Source organism: Tiliqua scincoides, chromosome 14 (genome assembly GCF_035046505.1).
Source record: "Tiliqua scincoides isolate rTilSci1 chromosome 14, rTilSci1.hap2, whole genome shotgun sequence".
NCBI lineage: Eukaryota > Metazoa > Chordata > Lepidosauria > Squamata > Scincidae > Tiliqua > Tiliqua scincoides.
Genome location: NC_089834.1, coordinates 12780726 through 12799922, shown reverse-complemented (window position 1 = coordinate 12799922; position 19197 = coordinate 12780726). Strand labels below are relative to the sequence as shown.

Genomic DNA, 19197 nt, shown 5'->3' with positions numbered 1-19197 from the left:
TGAGGTAAGCCGTGGCGCGCTCGTGGGCTACGGGGGCCGGGGGGGGGGGTCCGCGCACCGCTGCGGGCTTTCAATCCGCGCGGCTTGGAAAAAGGCGCGCTTCTGAGGCGCCGGCCAATCAGGAGCCGCCTCGCTGTGCTCCGGCCCATGGGAAAGGCGGGTAGGCGGGCCGAACGCGCGACCCGCCACTCACCAGTCGGCGCTGCTGCTTCTCTAGCAACCGTTGCCAAGGGCGGGCTGCAGGAGCTGCGATAGGCGCATTGAGGCGCCGTGATTCAGCCGCGGGCCAATCGGGGAGCGCGAGGGGCGGGACCGCAGCGGCGAGGGGTGGGCGTGGCCCCAGCAGTTGCAGGCTGCTCAATGGGGAGGAGGGGGCGTGGCGTCCTTGTGTTGCTGCTCTTTTTTCCCGCGAACCGCGCACGTGTCTTCCTGCAGCCGGAAGTGCCTTTGGGGGCTGCTGCTGCAAAGCTGGCGCACCATGGCGGCGGTTGCCGCCGCGCTCCGGCCGCTCTGCCGCCCGCTCGCCCTGCTCACCCCGCTGCTCTCTGCTTTCCAGGCTGCCTCCCCCAAGAGGCCCAAGACCGATGCCTCCGCCCCGCGCCCTCCACCCCTCAGCCCGGAGCAGCTGGACAGGATCCGCAGGAACAAGGAGGCAGCTCTGCAGAGGCTCGCGACCCGCACCAGCAGCCTCGTTCCCGCCGAGGTCGGCCGGGGCTGGAGGGCCGCCCTGGCCGGGGAGTTCAGCAAGCCCTACTTCGCCCAGGTGGGCACGTGGGGGGCAAATCGTCTCCAGCCTCCCAAAAGGCTCGCACCAGGGCCCTCCCTCCAGGAGTCCCTCGCAGCTCCTCCAGTGTCCACTCCAGGCACCCACTCATGTCTTCAGCAGTGGCAGCTGCCCTCTCTGGAGGGTTTTGGGCAGCAGTGGGACTCGCTTTCCAGCAGAGGGAAAGGTGACTGCTGGCCCTGAGTGGATGCTTGGAGGGGCCACTTGAAACATAATCCAAGCCAGTGGTTCTCACACACTTAGCACCGGGACCCACTTTTTAGAATGAGAATCTGTCGGGAGCCACCAGAAATGATGTCGCTATGGAAGGTGATGTCGTCAAGCAGGAAAGTTTTTAACATAAGAACAGCCCCACTGGATCAGGCCATGGGCCCATCTAGTCCAGCTTCCTGTATCTCACAGCGGCCCACCAAATGCCCCAGGGAGCACACCAGATAACAAGAGACCTGCAAGGCATTCTGGGAATTGTAGTTAAGAACATAAGAACAGCCCCACTGGATCAGGCCATAGGCCCATCTAGTCCAGCTTCCTGTATCTCACAGCGGCCCACCAAATGCCCCAGGGAGCACACCAGATAACAAGAGACCTCATTCTGGTGCCCTCCCTTGCATCTGGCCTTCTGACATAGCCCATTTCTAAAATCAGGAGGTTGCGCATACAGATTTTTCCTAACAGGAAATCCTACCCACACTTACCCAGGATTAAGTCCCATTTACTAGTATTGTTAAAATAACATACATAGTAGCTTGTTAACAGTACAGATCTGTAACATTTCCCCAAATGCAGTCACATACCATGGCACCATCAAGTCTAATATATTAAAAATAGAATATTGAAATGAATGGGGACCCACCTGAAATTGACTTGCGACCCACCTAGTGGGTCCCGACCCACAGTTTGAGAAACACTCATCTAGGCCACTTTCCAGCACCAACATTAGGGTAACGCTGGAGTGGAAAGGCGGGATATAAGTTCTGCAGATAAATAAATAATGCAGCTCCAAGGTAAGGGAACAAACATTCCCTTACTTTGAGGAGGCCTCCATAAGTGCCCCCCCCAAGTGCAGCATGCAGCACATGTCCCGTTGGCACCACTGTGCCAGTGCTGGAAAGTTGGGTTAGGATTTGGGCCCTAGTGTATGGTCATGTGCATGCCCAAGTGCTGCTGTGGCACAACTCTATTCTCCCTACCTGTCCTGCTGCACTCCTTAGGTGGGATCTGAAAATGTCCTCTTCTCTCTCCCAAACCAGCTCATGGCCTTTGTTGCTGAGGAGCGCAAACGTTATACAGTTTTCCCACCCCCACATCAAGTCTTCACCTGGACCCAGATGTGCGACGTCCGTGATGTGAGTCAACCTGGAAAAAATAACGTGTTATTGGCTAAACTTGTATAATACTTTGCATTCCTTTTCCTCCAGGATAAGGGAGGTTGCTATGTACATCATCAGTAGTTTCTCTTTAGCCTGGTGGTCCCTAAATAGATATAGTGCTTCTGGCATGGTTACCTCAGACTTTCTGCAAATGAAGAGCTGATAACAGGAATACCCAGAGCCATAAGTCTTGCAAAGATTCTCAGAATGTGTGAACTTTCCCTAGGATATCCTTACCATAACTCTACAAAGATGGGCTGCCATTAGTAACTCCACCTTATAAATGGGGGGTGAAGCTGAGAGAGAGTGACTTGCTTAAGACTAGGCAGTGTTTTTATGACTGACCTGAGATTTGAAGCAACAACTTTGCAGTTCATGTCCCTTTCCTAGCCATTGTGATGTAACTTGCTGGTTGTTGGTTATCTTGTCAGTTTTCTGCCAGCTGCATCACAGTGGTGGAGCACACACACACACACTGAAGCTTTAGTTTCAGTGCTGTCTTCAGCTTAAAGGACTTGAGGGAGCAGATGATGAGAAAGAGAGCTCTCATGGAGAGCCACTGCCAGCCAGAATAGGCAGTACTGCATTGGCTGGACTGGTGCTCTAACTCTATGAGGCTTCTAGAATGTGAGAGAGGAGGGCCAATGGGTATTCCATTCCCTTTGCACTTCTTAGCAGACAGAAGCAGTGAGTGAGTTCTATCTGCATTGCAGTGTGAGTTGGGAGCAGGAATGGCTACTGCTGGCCGTTCACTTTCTCCGCTTTTTCTCACTTCTGTTCAGGTAAAAGTTGTTATCCTGGGCCAAGACCCATATCATGGACCTGGTCAAGCGCATGGGCTGTGCTTCAGTGTTCAGAAACCGGTTCCGCCTCCACCTAGGTAAGATGCTAGCCGTTTATCTGCATAAGAGCTTTGTAGTTCTATGTCAGGATCAGCCTACGCCCTAGTTTTCAACTAGTTTTCTGCTTAATCTACTGCACATGTGCAGTGTGACTTTAGAAGAAAATTTAATAAAATCTTTCTTTATTTTTCTTTGCAGCTTGGAAAACATTTATAAGGAGCTTGCCACAGACATAGAAGACTTTTCTCATCCTGGTCACGGAGACTTGACTGGATGGGCCAAACAAGGTGATTCAGAGCATTGTTCTTGTTGGATGGGCTTCATCCACTTGCCAATGAATGGCTGGTCTCCAGAAGGATGGAGCAAGTTGTTCCCATCCAATGGCTTTCAGAAATATTTAGTGTAGTGGCTGGAGGGTATACACTGGCATTTGCATGCCTCTAATGTGGAAGGAGCCCCAGGCACGTTCACCAGAAGCCTGGATTCTCTTGCAGGCACTTCTGCTGAGCAGCTCCATTGTTAGCAACAGCTTCAGCAAGAAGAGTGAGCGACACATTGCATAGGGCAGATTTAGGCTTTATGCAGTGGGTGTGTGGAAAGGGAAGCAATTCCTGTAAGGACACTGGGATCATGCCACTGAGGAATGTTCGTTGAGATGTGTGCAGTGGACAAGGGGCAAACACCTCCACCTCCAAAAGTGTTCAGGGGTCAACCCTCGGCATGAACAGAAGCTTCCTGCTTACAATGGAACACTCTTCTGTTTGTTTGCAATTTCAGGGGTGCTCTTGCTCAATGCTGTTCTCACAGTCCGAGCACATCAAGCTACTTCCCACAAGGAGAGGGGCTGGGAGGAGTTCACTGATGCGGTCGTGGCCTGGCTAAACAAGAACTTGGACGGCCTGGTCTTCATGCTGTGGGGAGCCTATGCTCAGAAGAAAGGCAGCGCCATTGACAGAGTGAGTAGCTGTCTTCTAGTCTCCCGAGGGCCCCACTCATGTGGTGAGGTAGACCAGGAATCTTTGTGCGTTTAGACAAATAAACTGGAATCTAGGCTTGAGTGCGGAATTTGGCCTCCCGCAATAACTAGAATACATGTGCGTGGGGGTGGATGAACAGTGGCAGTGACTACTGCCAAAGTACGCTGGAGGTTCCACTTCTGGTTATGTCTGGACAACTAGGTATTGGGACAGGATAACCAAGGATGGGTGGTGTTGTCATGATTTTTCTGGCTGTCCTCAGCAGAAAATGGGACACTAAGCTAAGTAGTTGTTTGAGCTTAACAGTCCTTGCATTCCCCCGAAGCTGAGGGTACACTCTTGGCAGTGCCTCCCTTCAAACCAATTCCTAGTCTGTCCAAGCACTTATTTGAATCCTGCTTGTCTCTAGATATATTGGTGCAAAACTTGTATTGCAGCAATTCCAGTTGCTGCCCACCTGATGGGTGGGAACAGCTGCGTTGTCTTGTTATTTGAATATTTATGTACCACTTTTCAACAAAAAAGTTCCTGAAGCAGTTTACATAGCCAAATAAGCAAATGCTTCTCCCCCAAAGAGCTCACCATCTAAAATCTATTATTCCCTGATATTCTTTTTCAGAAGCGTCACCATGTCCTGCAGACTGCCCACCCTTCGCCCTTCTCTGTAAACAGGGGGTTCTTTGGCTGTAAGCACTTCTCCAAAACCAATGAATTGCTGGCAAAATCTGGGAAGAAGCCCATTGACTGGGGAGCTCTCTGACAGATGTGTGTGGTGTTGAGGCTCTTGCAAACCTGATAGAGATTGTGCCACCCTCAGAGCACAGGTGCTACTTGAGAATTATTTGTTTTCATTGCACTGCCCAAATGAGACTAGTCCTTCAGAGAGCTACTCCAGAGTAAGAGGTTTGAAGCTGAGGAATTACTCCCAGGAATGCTGTTTGAGGCTTGAAGGACCTGCTTTTCATACATGTTTCACCTTCCAGGTGCATTTTGGAGCAAATAGGAATTGGCCAAGAGAAATAATGTAACTTTCTATTATAATTCTCAAGCCCTTGCCAAGGGATTTGTTTGCAGGACCAGAACTGGGCAGTTGTTACTCTGTTCTGCTGTTGTAAATACTGCCTCTTTTCTTTCTAAGTTTTGCATTTTGTTACTCTTCCATTTTTGAAGAACATTTAAATTCATTTCATTCTGAACAGCAAAGAAGCTACTTTTCATTTTGAGCCCTGACTCGGGAAGTATTTCCCTGGGAAACTGGTTATGACACCCACAAGGGTGTCTGGTTTAGTCTTCCAAGCTTGTCTTCTTATCGGACCAAAATTGTGACCTACAGCACTTGTTTATACTGAAATATTTTATAACATCTGAAAAACCTGAATCAACGGTGGCATAGCCGAAGAATTCAAAGCATAGCCCAATGTGTGAGAGCACTGCCAGTATTCCAGAGGATTCCTGTGAGGGTTAGCAGTTGTCTGCTGCTATTCTCCCTCTTGCAGGATGTTCTCATTTCACAGCCTTTGCCAAAAATCCTCCTGGCTATACAGCTATTACAGGCACTTGTGAAATTGGGCATCCCAGTTTCATGAGACTTGGAAGATGTTACAGCCTTGTGGTTCATATGGTGATCGCTTAACCTTACACTTGGGTATTGGGTGTTTGTAGCCTTTCCTGGGAGAGCTCCAGTGCCCATGTGTCCAGCTTGGGTACCCGTGTGTCAACGTAGGAGAGTGTAATATCACTCTGTTGCCCAAGTAGTGACAGGTTGCTGATGACCAACTTCCTTCAGATTTGGATGTGTTGGACTCATTTCTGTGGCCAGCACAAGATTAGAGGTCCTATGGTTTTACCACAGTCAGTGGCAATACCAAGTTCTGCACAAGATGTTTGTGTTGTGGGTCTTTTGCTAATGGAGAAAGCCGCCAGCTTCTGTTCTTTAGAAGAAAAATCATTTTTTTTACTGGGGTTTTTGTATACAGATTGCAGGTCAAGATCTTCTGGGCTGGTATATTTAAAGACCTAATGGAGCAGCACTAACTTTCTTTTGTTTGCTTCCTTCCTGTAACACTATGTTGACTCTTTGATACTGGCTGTATATTTGTGTTTTTAAATAAAGACCTTTTCTAAGAGTTGGTGGTGGTAGTTTGTAGCAGGTGCTGCAGGGTGGCCTTCCCTCTTGTTCTTCTGGCATGGTGGCTGCTGTTCTACAGGCAGTTCCAGCCTGTGCACTTTCTCTGCTTGGTTTTTTTGACAGCTCATTGTGCTTTTAGCTGACCAGATGGGGGAAAAATTGAGGCCTTTCCGTCAAGCTCCTCCAGGGAGGGGCCAGCTCTAGGGATGAATATATTCCATGGGTAGAAGGCCCCTAAAACAGCAGCAGGAAGATGAAAATAGCACTCTCCTTGCAAAACTTTATATCCAGTCACTAAAAACATTAAGGGTTTGGGCTAGCAGGCCACAGCACTGAACGTGTTTCACAAAATTGGTGCCACACCCAAAAAGTCCCGACATTTCTCCACGGATCAACAAGTTCCCCTCTGCCATCCTTCATGTCAATCCTGGATAAACAGGAGATGAGGCAGGGGCTCCAGAGGTTGACAGCTCATTCACCTGCTTCCATCACCCCTGACTTTATTGAGACATTCAAAGCAAAGGTGGCTCCACCAATGGATGGATTAACCAGCCTCCCTTGCTGTGGGAGATCAGGGGTTACAGGTGCATCACTACAGTTTTCTGGCGTGGACTCTGCTGGATTCCATGCCAAGCATGATACCCGAGGCAGAATTGTGTACTCTTTGATTAGAAGACAATGCTAAGCCCGTTGACCCATCTGGTTGGGTGCAAAAGGGGCTTAGAAGGGAGTGCAGAAGGGCACTGAATGAAGGGCCAGGTGCCTCCTCTTGGTCATGTGCTCAGTGCAGGGACTTGTGTGCAGGACCAGAATTGGGGTTCCCAGGAGCACACCTATCTACTGCCCAGCGTAACCACTATCTCCCAGTGGATTCGGTTCTGCCTTCTGCCCACCCCAGTCGACACACATCAGACACAGTTGTACAGAGCTGGATTTGCCCTGAAGCGTTTGTGTATCTCAGGGAATTCTGGGTGCAGGTGATGCCTTTGCCTTTTGGGTGAAGGGGGTGTCATGAATACGGGCAGTTTAGGCCTAGTAGCATTGCAAAGCCTGAACCAAAGTAACCCAGTAACATAGAAGTGGCTTGCATCCTAGCTGCAAGGAATTTACAACTCAATGAAAGGTGCTAATGTAGCACCTCAGCAGACCGAGAGGCGCCATAATCCCCAGTGGGGAGAGGGAGAACTAAGAGGGCTAGCATCCAGCCCCACTTCAAGAAGATTCTGTCCCCAAGAGCTCTGATTGGTCAGTTCAAATAAGTACAGAATCACCCCATCCTGTTGGCATGAGAAGTATAAGAACAGAGCCCAGGGGGGGTGTCTTGGTCTTTTTCCTTTGTCTTTTGTCTCTAGGTGGTAAAGGTGGTGGGTGCACATCCTGCCCCACCAGGACCATGTGGTCTCATAGGTAACTGGGCTAAAGATCTCCGAAAGAAGCTGACCCAGGTGAGAGTTAGAGAATAATAGAGATAGCCAGTTAGCTTTATTATTTTAATGCTGATATGTTTCCTAGAAGTTTTTATGCCTCTAGCATTTGCTGCCTTTTGTAACTTTTGTAACCCTATGTACTTAATAAAGTAAAAATCCTTTTACCATGTTGGTTCATTGTCTGTTGGGGACAAAGTTTCAGAATCCTGCCTAGCCGTTCAGCAAGCTACCAAAAATCCTCATTGTAGACTAGTAACTTGAGGACTGAGACTTTACGTAAAGAAAGTGCTCAGTGCCTACAAGGGATATAGTTAAGCCTAGAGGGTCTCAGTGTCCCTGGACTGAGGCACTGGCACATACAGGGTGGTGGCAGTTCTACCGAACAGGGGTCCTTGAGGCTCTAGCGTTCAGGAATCAAGAACTCTGAGCACCCAAAACCCTGGGAGTGTGTGATGAAGTATGCGACGGGGGAGAAGCAACCATTTTTCTTGGGTGAGAAATTGGGGGTGTTGGAAGCCCTGGGTGCTTGGCTTTCTGGATCCAAAGGAGCCTCCCCCACACCAGCACATGTGAACAGGCAGTCCTGAAGCAGTAGCTCCTCTTTTTCTGTCTGCCTTTCCTAGCCAGAGGAGGGGAGGACATGCAGCTCCCACGATCTCCTTGTGCGCAATGGCCACATAACACTTGCCGGGTGGGAGGATTCTGGACCTTGCGAACCCCCCACCCCCCAGTCCAGCAGCTGTGCTGCCCACTCCTCTGAAGACCGGGGGAGAGGCTCTTGTCCTGCACTGGTGTCTCTGCGCTCCTGGGACTAAAGGCGCCTCCTGCCCAAGCCTGTGTGGGGCAAACTCCCCACCCAGCTCCCATTGGTTCTCCGCACAGCTGCAAGGCTCTGTCTCCAAGTTGCTGCAGGCAGGGGAGATCCCGGCTTCATTTTCATGTGCTCTGCAGCTCTTTGCTGGCCTCGATTCTGCCTGTAGCCTTCTAATGCTCTCTGGATGTGCTTCTTGTGTAAGGAGGCTGGTGCAACCCTGCCCTTTGCCTGCCAGAGTCTCTCCAAAGCTCTGGGGTTGGTGTGTCTCCCAACCTTACCCCTTTGGTATTGCTCCTCCTTTTTGCACTGGCAGTTGAAGCCCCTTACAGATTTGTCCCAGGTCTGGATGTGGTGGTGGTGGTGGAGGAGGAGGTCATCATCAAGGTGTACATAAGAGCAGCCCCACTGGATCAGGCCATAGGCCCATCTAGTCCAGCTTCCTGTATCTCACAGCGGCCCACCAAATGCCCCAGGGAGCACACCAGATAATAAGACCTGCAAGGCCTCCTGGGAATTGTAGTTTAAGAACATAAGAACAGCCCCACTGGATCAGGCCATAGGCCCATCTAGTCCAGCTCCCTGCGTCTCACAGCGGCCCACCAAATGCCCCAGGGAGCACACCAGATAACAAGAGACCTGCATCCTGGTGCCCTTCCTTGCATCTGGCATTCTGACATCGCCTATTTCTAAAATCAGGAGGTTGAGTATGCACATCATGGCTTGTACCCCATAATGGATTTTTCCTCCAGAAACTTGTCCAATTCCCTTTTAAAGGCATCCAGGCCAGATGCCGTCACCACATCCTGTGGCAAAGAGTTCCACAGACCAACCACACGCTGAGTAAAGAAATATTTTCTTTTGTCTGTTCTAACTCTCCCAACACTCAATTTCAGTGGATGTCCCCTGGTTCTGGTGTTATGTGAGAGTGTAAAGAGCATCTCCCTATCCACTCTGTCCATCCCCTGCATAATTTTGTATGTCTCAGTCATGTCCCCCCTCAGCCGTCTCTTTTCTAGGCTGAAGAGGCCCAAACGCCGTAGCCTTTCCTTATAAGGAAGGTGCCCCAGCCCCGTAATCATCTTAGTCGCTCTCTTTTGCACCTTTTCCATTTCCACTATGTCCTTTTTGAGATGTGGCGACCAGAACTGGACACAATACTCCAGGTGTGGCCTTACCATCAATTTGTATATTGTATTGTATTGGCAACCTTCAGTCTCGAAAGACTATGGTATCGCGCTCTGAAAGGTGGTTCTGGCACAGCGTCTAGTGTGGCTGAAAAGGCCAATCCGGGAGTGACAATCCCTTCCACACCGGGAGCAAGTGCAGTCTGTCCCTGGTCTGTCTCCCTGGCTATGGGCCTTCCTTCTTTGCCTCTTAGCCTCAGACTGTTGGCCAAGTGTCTCTTCAAACTGGGAAAGGCCATGCTGCACAGCCTGCCTCCAAGCGGGCCACTGAGAGGCCAGGGTTTCCCACCTGTTGAGGTCCACTCCTAAGGCCTTCAGATCCCTCTTGCAGATGTCCTTGTATCGCAGCTGTGGTCTACCTGTAGGGCGCTTTCCTCAATTTGTATAATGGCATTATAATACTAGCCGTTTTGTTCTCAATACCCTTCCTAATGGTCCCAAGCATAGAATTGGCCTTCTTCACTGCCGCCGCACATTGGGTCGAGACTTTCATCGACCTGTCCACCACCACCCCAAGATCTGTCTCCTGATCTGTCACAGACAGCTCAGAACCCATCAGCCTATATGTGAAGTTTTGATTTTTTGCCCCAATGTGCATGACCTTACACTTACTGACATTGAAGCGCATCTGCCATTTTGCTGCCCGTTCTGCCAGTCTGGAGAGATCCTTCTGGAGCTCCTCACAATCACTTCTGGTCTTCACCACTCGGAAAAGTTTGGTGTCGTCTGCAAACTTAGCCACCTCACTGCTCAACCCTGTCTCCAGGTCATTTATGAAGAGGTTGAAAAGCACCGGTCCCAGGACAGATCCTTGGGGCACACCGCTTTTCACCTCTCTCCAATGTGAAAATTGCCCATTGACACCCACTCTCTGTTTCCTGGCCTCCAACCAGTTCTCAATCCACGAGAGGACCTGTCCTCTAATTCCCTGATTGTGGAGTTTTTTCAGTAGCCTTTGGTGAGGGACCGTGTCGAACGCCTTCTGAAAGTACATGCAACTGGAATGAAAGGACCATGTCAGAGCAACAGGCCGCCCCCTGTTTTCACTCCATATGTCAAGTGCAGCTAACAGAATTGTGTGTATTTGTTTCCTGAAAGCAGGCCCCCTTGTGTGTGGTATGAATGTGTGGAGCTGCTTTCCACCCCAATGCACAAACAAGGCTCTGATATCAGCAGCCTCTTCCAAATAAGAGATTCTTCCCGCCCCCCCGCCCTTCTGCTTGTAAACATTTCTGGACTTTGCTTATGTCTTTTCCCCTTAGAAAACTTTGCAGAGATTGTGTCTGAAGGCCGTGTTGATACTGATCAGAACCAGAGTAGAAAATGAGACTCTTAAAATATGGAACTGCCCCTTTTTACAAGGAGTTGGGGCTGATCCAAGGCCTCCTGGCATTTGGTGCAGGGTCCCAGATGATGCCCCCCCCTTGACCAGCTGATGCCAGCCTCTGCTCCTCCCACTTCCTGGATCCGAAAAGAAAGAGGGGGCTGGGATGAGAGAGGAAGTGTGGAGGAGATGAAAGAAGAGGGGGCTGCCAAATGGCCTTAGTACGTAGTTTATATGTTTGAGTTGTGACTGTGCTATGGTTGTGATGTCTGAGGGCCCTGGTACAGTTGTGCCAGTGGGTTGTGCGCTGCATCCTGTGGTTGAGGGGTAGTCATTAGGGCCTTCTTAAGGTATGGAAAATTTGTACCCTTACTACGGGGCTGCACTGAAGCTACACTGGAGCTGGAAAGGTGGATAGGATTGGGTCCTCAGTGTTTCACATGTGTAAGTTACGATGCTGTTGTTGGCAACCTTCAGTCTCGAAAGACTCTGGTATCGTGCTCTGAAAGGCGGTTCTGGCACAGCGTCTAGTGTGGCTGAAAAGGCCGATTCGGGAATGACAATCCCACACCGGGAGCAAGTGCAGTCTGTCCCTGGTCTGTCTCCCTGGCTATGGGCCTTCCTTCTTTGCCTCTTTGCCTCAGACTGTTGGCCAAGTGTCTCTTCAAACTGGGAAAGGCCATGCTGCACAGCCTGCCTCCAAGCGGGCCGCTCAGAGACCAGGGTTTCCCACCTGCTGAGGTCCACTCCTAAGGCCTTCAGATCCCTCTTGCAGATGTCCTTGTATTGCAGCTGTGGTCTACCTGTAGGGCGCTTTCCTTGCACGAGTTCTCCACAGTGCACGATGTTGTAAACATCTATATATAAGATGGTTAATTGGATACAACATTTTAAAATGAAAACGGGGACGAACGTCCACATCTCCCAAAGCTTGTGAGCAAAGTTTTGTTGTATGGACCCTTGAAACAGAGCTGTAGTGCACTCTGTGTAGTGCACTCTGAAAAATGATTTGAGAGGAAAAGTCTTTTTGGGCTTCCGCAGGTTGTCTATCATGAGACTGCTGTGGTTGAAACCTTGGGGGGGGCACCCCCTTGAAACACCCTCTCCATGGAGATTTTCTGGTGCCAAGTCCATGGAGTTCATCTGATTTCTGCATCAGGAAAGACAAGCTTTTATTTGACTGGGCCTTTCCGATCCTTTGGGTTTTCATGCTGGGATATTATCTGCTCTGCTCCGTTGGAAAGGAGAGCAAGTGTACTAAACAGAGAGTGTCGTATAGTTGCTGTTCTGTTTTTAAAAAATTCTCTTTATTGGCGCTGCTGAAGATGGAGTTGATATATTTAGATTTTGTTGCCCACCTTTGCAAACTGCTGCCTGCAGGGGTTGAGATTTTAATAGCCGCCTGGCATTCCCTGACATTCGGGCCATGTACACATGTTGTTCTGACCAGTTGTCTCTTTGGCATCGGAAAGCCACCTTTGCCCCACTTAAAACGAGTTGTCCCACTTGGAGCTCAGCGGAGGGTTTGGAGCTGTGCCACGTGGGTGGCGGTCACACCGCGTTAACCCTTTGGCATTCCCTCTGAGTTCTGAAAAGTCAGCAGGCGCTTTCCAGATTGTGTTGTGGACCTGAAGGACTCATTTTCTCCCCTAACAACCAAGTCACGTCGGACAATCTTGGGAAGCAAGGCACAAATGCTGGTAATGTTTTGGGTGGCCGAAAAGGCCATTGGTGCAAGTTGCTGTGTGTTTTCAGGCCCTTGTCGATGAGGTGACATGAGAGACAGTCTGGTGTAGCGGTCGAGGGTGTGCCACAAGGTTCAAGAAGGCCTGGATTCAAATCTCCACCTGGTTTATGGGGAGTCAGCGTGGACCAGTCACAGCCCACTTGATGGGAATTTTAGGGGATAAAGCAGGAAGACAGTTGAGGAAGGATAGGATTGAAACACAGTAGGTAATGATTGCTAAAATATAGTCTTAAGAGACTTTCAGAAATCCAGACTTTTGATTGCATTGGGGAAGCAGAGCTGATCTTTAGAAGCTGCCGCTTGCCTTCTTTTCCACACTTAGCTGTTGCCCTGTTAACTTAGCTCCAGCAGTGCAGATGTTAACACGAAGGGTGCTGTGTTTCTGTGGGGCTTGTACTCTGTTTTCATTCTTGCCTTTGGTTCAGCAGGCATGAGTTAATCTGAAGTTTATGTTCCTCACGGGAACTGCTGCCAAATTTATTCTCCGCGGTTCGGCTGCCAGCCTGCCAGCTCTCTCTGGGACTGCGGAGAGCGAGGTTGACGATCGTGCAGCGGGATGGTGGAGGGGGACAATTCTTGGAGAAAGTGGACTGGTGAGTGGCTAATGCTGAATGAAGCTCACATTTGGGGGGGGGTTATTTGGATGTGGTGTGATGGGGGAAGTAAGTGTCTGCCCCCAAAACTGTCTAATGTTTGGCACTAGGTACGAAGCAGACCTCGGAGTTGAGGGCGTTCTTTGTTGAATTCTGGGATCTAGTGGGCCTGGGTACATTGCCGTGGTCAATCAGATCATTCACAAAATCTGCGGCATAAAAGAGTTGGATAATGACGGGGAGGTGTGTGGTCATTGGCTGTTCCTTCCATCTGTTGGGAGCTGGGGGAGTGGGCTGTCCCAACCTGCTTCGGTCTGAAATTAGTGGCCGTATTCTGTCATCACTAAACGATTCACAGTCTGAAAAATTTGACAGTGTGAGAGACCGGGGCAGCCAGCTATAGAGGGTGGCAGGAAGCAGGAAGATGATGGGGAGAAACACAAGCAGATTTGTAGGACACAGTGGGAGATGGCAGACCAAGCCTTGAGCCAGTGTTGCCCTCGCCTCTTGGTTTGTCCAGCTGCCTGAAATGCAGCGAGTCACTTGAGGTTCACCTGAGTCTCATGAGATGGCTGTCCCAGCCAGGAAGATTGCTGGGGACTCCCCCCCCCCCACACACACACCTTTGCTGCTTCACCTGTGTCAGGGGGTGGCCTCTCTGACAAAGAGGGGATTGCCCAAGCCGTGAGTCCACAACAGAGGGGTGGCATTTGGTGGCCCAGAGCTTTTACAACCACTGCGCCTTGATCCATCCTTAAGAAAAAGAGGCACAGCGTCTCTCCTGATTCTTCGTCAGCTTCACGGGGCTGTAGAGGTCACTTCAGTATTTGAGACCTTTGCAGCTGTGCCACGTAACTCCTCCCAGGACAACAGGTGTCAAGGCAGGCTCTCTTGCCTCCCCCGCAAGACCGGGGGACGTCACGGGGTTGCATCACATCACAGGATTCCAGCCCGCCAGTTTGCCCTGGTGCTGTTTTGGAGAATAAAAATAGCTCTGTTTCCAAAAGCCCCTTTTGGCTCCCCTACAAAATGCGGCGGGAGGAGGACCAGGCGATCAACAGGACACAGTGAGGGAGTTGTACAGGGCGGAATATAAAATAAAAGGTTGATCTTTTCTGGAGCGAGGGCGGGTGGGTCTGTGAAATGAAGATCTGTGGCAGCAGTTTTGCAAAGCTGGGTGTGCTGTTGCGTGTCTTGTGGCTCGTGCCTTCAGTGTACACCTCTCTTTAATGCAGAAAGAGGAGGCTGGGCTGGACAGGAACACCTCAAATTCTGGGGTGCCAGCACCCAGTTACGTAGCTGCCTGCATATCAGGTGCCTGAAGGGTGTGAAGCCTCCGTTTGTTTACCAGCATGGCCGTGGCTCCATGGCTGGGCAGCTGATCTCCTTTCTACGCAGAAGGACCTTATTTTCCCCTTCTCAATGTATACCTGTCTGTTCTCTTGTTTCTAGAATTCCTGAATGGTGTTTCTGGCTCTTTGGTCCTTGCTCATTGTGATGTGGCTGATTTGGAATAAGATGGCGAACCGCACGTCCGTTGACCCCCCAAAAGGGCTGGAGATGGAGCCCCCTGCCCCGGATCAGCAACTTGCACCAGAAGCCCAGGATGTACCTCCCAACACACACTCTCTCCAGCCTGCAGAAGCTTCTGGAACGCAGATCTCACTTGCAAGGCCCACCCAGCCACTTCCTCTGAGCAATCAGCCTTGCGCTGCTGTCCCCAAGCAGTCAGGTCACCCAGCTTGCCAGTGCAAACCCCCAATCCCCCCGCCCGCCTCTGATTCGATGGTGCAGCAGGCCCAGGGGTTCGTGGCGACGGACCTGCCGAAGCCCTTGAGCCGGGCCTCTCTGGCTTCCTCGGACTCATCGCTGAGGCAAATGAGGTCCCTCTCCCTGGAAGAGGCAGAGATCAACCAGGCGCAAATGAAGCGGCAAGCCATGGCCAAGTTTGTGTTGGGCTCTTTTGAGGACAACTCTTCTGATGATGAGTTTGTGGCTGGGTCCCTCAGGGCGTCCGGAAGAAGGAGGAGCAGTTTGGCCAGCGTCGGTTCAGCGTCGTCTATAGACTTGTCTTCCCTGTTGGAAGCAGGATCAGCAGTCACCATGAGGTGCGGAACATTTTGGCTTGACAAGATGAGCGTGGGCTTCCAACCCTACTGGTGGGGTTGGGGGGGGGTTTAGATGGCAGGGAGAGCACCCTGCTCTTTGTGAGTGGGGACTGGAGCATGCCAATCTCAGAAGGCAAGGCTGATGGAAAAAAAACAGAGTTCGCTGCTCACAGTGGCACATCACACACCCAGCTATCCAAGTGATGTTCCATCGAGACTCTCTGCCTGCTTCGGGCAGGACGACCAGCCTGTGATGCGTGAGGTAGCACTGTGGGCTTTCGTGGTGTTGGAGGGATTCCCGCAACCAGGTGAAGTCAGGGCCTCCAAGAGGAATTTCATCAGGGGGTGCACAAAGTTCTTTTGGGTCCCTTCCGGTGGAGGTGGTGAAACAGAACAGAGCACAGCAAAGGTGGTGACAGGGGTTTGCAGAATTGGGGCAGGGAGGGGGCAAAACAGGACAGGGGAGGGTGGCAAAAGCCAGAAAAGTATTTGGAAAACTCAGGTATACCTGAAAATACCTGGAAAACTCCGGTCTACTGTGTTTCCCTCCTGCACAGCCCAGGTCAGCAACCTGCTGCAGTACTATGGAAAACCAAACACACTCCAAAGTCTCTCTCAAATCTTTTAAATATAGAAAATAATTGCAGAAAATGAGCATCATCCTATTTTGGCCGCCACTAGAATGGGAAGTGTCCCGTGTGTCCCTAAGCTGACCTCTGCAGCAGCAGCAGTCCCACAGCTGTGTCCCTGAACTCCTATACACTCCTTCAGGGTAAGCAGAGCCCACGAGCCAAAGAACTACTATAGCAGGCCAGTTTCCTCCCAGATTGGACACTGTGTTAAGGAGTGTCCTGTATGCGTTCCTTGGCCAGGCACGTGTGGCTTCAGTAGCATCCACCGCCACGCACCCAGCGTCCCATGTGGACAGCAAGTCCAGGTGAGACAGGAAAATCTAAGCTCCCAAGAAATTTCTGGGCCCCTCCTCTGCTCCTAGACCCCCTTTTCGACCCTGGTACAAATTACCCCCTGCACACACCCCTCTTGTGGGCCCTGGGTGTGGTGGTATCCACATGCCACTCTGCAGCCCCCCTGTGGCTGATTTGAAGCCGACAGGAGTTCCTTTGCAGCACTCGCGTCACACCCTGGGAAGCTGCGAAAACATTTCCAGCTGTCCCTTGGAAGCAATAATCAAAGGGATGCCTGTCCTGGTCAGAGAGCAGAGCTTGGAGTGAGCTTCTCCCTTTTGAAACGGAGGCCACCTAGAGGGAGGAAGAGGGTGGTGGTGGTGGGAGCAGCTCCTTCATCACCCTGCAGCCGTTCTCATGTGCTGCCGTTAGTGGGCTAGCCGTGAATGGGGCCTGATCCTGGGCTGGGGTGGAACAGGATTGCAGGTTGCATTCGTGCAAGAAAAGAGAATTAGAGAAGTTTCTGCAAAAGCTGCGTCGGTGTGCCTAAAACGAAATCTCCAGGGCGTCAGGCAGAGGAAGGTCTAGCCTTACACAGAGGCATGATGCTGGAACCTTCTGCCTGCAGACTCTGCAGCCAGCCCTCCCTCCCCTCCCACAATGTGGCTAAAGTGATGGAACGATCAGTTGTGGTTTCCACTTGAGACACTTTCTTCACTTTACACCCTGTGGACTTGACTGTTTTGTGCTGTTGTTTATGTCAAGGGTTTGTGTCCCACTCGCTTCTAGATGACCTTCCCCAAGAGTGCGCACAGACACACAGGAATAAGAACAGAGACGGGTTTTAAAACGCAAACAAGCCAAAAGCTCAGGTCCGTTCCCGGCTCCGTTCAACCAGCCACGAGCTGTTTCCCAAACTGACGCTGGCTGGTGAGGAGAGCTGATAAGCAAAGTACAAAAGTCCTGCGGGGACTGAGGGCGACACGGCCTGGGCGTTCTTCTGTCGCTGAGCCTCACTTGGGCACGCACTTGGCTCCCTGCCTCTCGGCTCTTTCCTGCAAAGCCTTTGCCATTCTGACCTGTGCGTGGTGAAACAGCTTTGCAAGCCCAGAGAACTTAAGCGGGTGGAGGTGAGAGGGTCTGTCTGCACACACGTGAGCGCCAAGCGTGTGTGTGTGTATTTTTTTATTTTATTTTGCAAAACAAAAGCAAGAAACTAGGTGGATTTTGATCTCCTTGTCCACCATTCCCAATCAAGAGCAATGCCTCTCTTCAGAAGAGTTCTTGAACCTATGTTGGGGTCAAGTTAATGTTTTCTGTATTAATCTAGTTTTTTGGGGGGGGCTGGCTATTCTTTTTGTACTCTCTCTGAGGGCATCCTGGGTCAAAGGTACTTGGAGGGTTGCCTCTTCCATGCAAACCTGCCCACAGTCTAGATTTGTCATCCAGTACTCCATTCCATGCCCCACTGCTGTTGTAAGAGGTTTGTCTGATGGGGACACTGGGTAGAGCCTTTTTGGGGTGGCCCCTCGTCTGCCAATTGTGGAGTTCCCTCCCTCAAAAGGCCCAGCTTCTTCCCCTCCCCCCACCGCAACAGTGCCTGTTATCAACTGGGCAGTAAGAACATTTGTGTTTTGTTTTGGCTTTCTCCTGAATTGGTTTCATTGGGACTGTCACTTCTTCAGCCATGGCCTGGTCCTTTCGGTCATGCTGTGTGGTTTGGCTTTTTTGCTTGATGGTTTTGTTGGAGTGGTTGCGTTAAAACGCGTGTGCCGATACCAAATCCCGCTTTGGCGTCCCCTTCAATGACACTGAAAAACAGCCCCAGGAATTTTCATAAACCAATTGAAAATGACGTCGGGCTGGGCTGCATCAGTTCTTGGAGATGGAACCTGAGAGTAGGAGCTCCTTTAATCCATCATCGTGATGACAGTTTGTACGTTCTTATGGATGGGCTGGATCTTTCAGAGTTAACCAGCTCAGATAAGCAAGGGCTGCAGTTCTGTTGGTCATCAGGATAAGGCCTTGGTTACGGTGTCCAAGTGCGAGAGATTCTGTGCCTGCCGGGTGTGAAAGATGCACAGGGGTAGAAGGGTGGCTGTTCCCTTGCAAAACCCCCTGAGCGGGCAAGAGTTAACTGTGCCTGTTTCTTAAAGGAAAAACCTATTTGCAGCCCAAGTGACTCATCTTCCCATACGTCTGCAAGCAGGCTCCCCTTGCCACCAGCTCGGTTGGGTCAGGGCAGTTCTTCTGGCTTGAGCCACGTGGTGCTGCTCGAGAGTGTGCTGGCCCTCTGCCCAAGGGGAAGGGGAAGCGGCCGGGAGTTGGGGAAAGGCGAGGCATGGAGGAGGTGGAGGCGGCCGCAGCAGCATCAGACCTGCTGCTGGCCTGTCCTGGAGGACGCCGAGCAGAGCTCCTTGGCCAGAAGGACGAGGAGGATGCAGCGAACCTCAACTGGTTCCACTGCCGGCAGAGGTCAGTGCCGCCTAGCAGGGGGAGGCGGAGAATGTCTTTTGTCTGCGGAGGGGAAGTGGCTTGTTTTCCACTTGTCAGACAAAGTTTTTCCTCCGCCTGCCCTGACTCACACAGAGAGGCCTGGGGGCTGTTGCTTTGCCTCCTTCTGCAGGTCCCCTAACTGAGTGCTTGTCCCAGGAGGGAGATGGGAAGGAGGCGGCTGCAGGAGCCTGCTCTGGTCTCTCTCTCTCTCTCTCTCCCCCTTGCCTGGCTTGGCTTCCCACTCCTGGTCTGCCTTGAAGTGTTTGCAGCTAATGCAGGCGGGCAGGCCACCCCTGGGCTTGGGGCAGCGAATGCTTTTCCAGTGCTGGGAGGGGGACGGAGGCACCATCCTTTCCCCTGCTGCTGTCTGTCCTTGGCCATGCTTGCCAGCCAGCCAGCCAGGGCCCCCACAGAGGTGCATCATCTCGTCCAAAGCCCTCCCTGCTTCTTGCAACACGCCTTTGCTTCCTTTTCATGTTTCCAAGCACCTGTTTGCAG

The 19197-nt window shown here is 51.3% G+C and overlaps 2 protein-coding genes across 4 annotated transcripts in view; both read left to right on the top strand.

Annotated features, from left to right (window-relative positions):
* The first annotated feature begins 478 nt into the window (after window positions 1–478).
* UNG (uracil DNA glycosylase) lies at window positions 479–6099 on the top strand. Its single transcript, XM_066609989.1, has 6 exons — window positions 479–763; window positions 2035–2130; window positions 2937–3034; window positions 3195–3283; window positions 3774–3952; window positions 4593–6099. The coding sequence occupies exons 1-6, from the start codon at window positions 479–481 to the stop codon at window positions 4731–4733; spliced, it is 888 nt and encodes a 295-aa protein (XP_066466086.1). The 3' UTR covers window positions 4734–6099.
* A 7020-nt stretch (window positions 6100–13119) lies between these two features.
* The window catches only part of ACACB (acetyl-CoA carboxylase beta), a 50619-nt gene continuing 44541 nt past the window's right edge, over window positions 13120–19197 (top strand). For 2 of the 3 annotated variants that reach the window (XM_066609908.1, XM_066609907.1), the window contains exons 1-2: window positions 13120–13190; window positions 14643–15298. In XM_066609908.1, the coding sequence (XP_066466005.1) occupies window positions 14652–15298 (647 nt within the window). In that variant the 5' untranslated portion in view covers window positions 13120–13190; window positions 14643–14651. Of the gene's footprint in view, window positions 13191–14642; window positions 15299–18541; window positions 18679–19197 lie in introns of those variants that run through there. The other variant, XM_066609909.1, reaches the window with a different exon arrangement.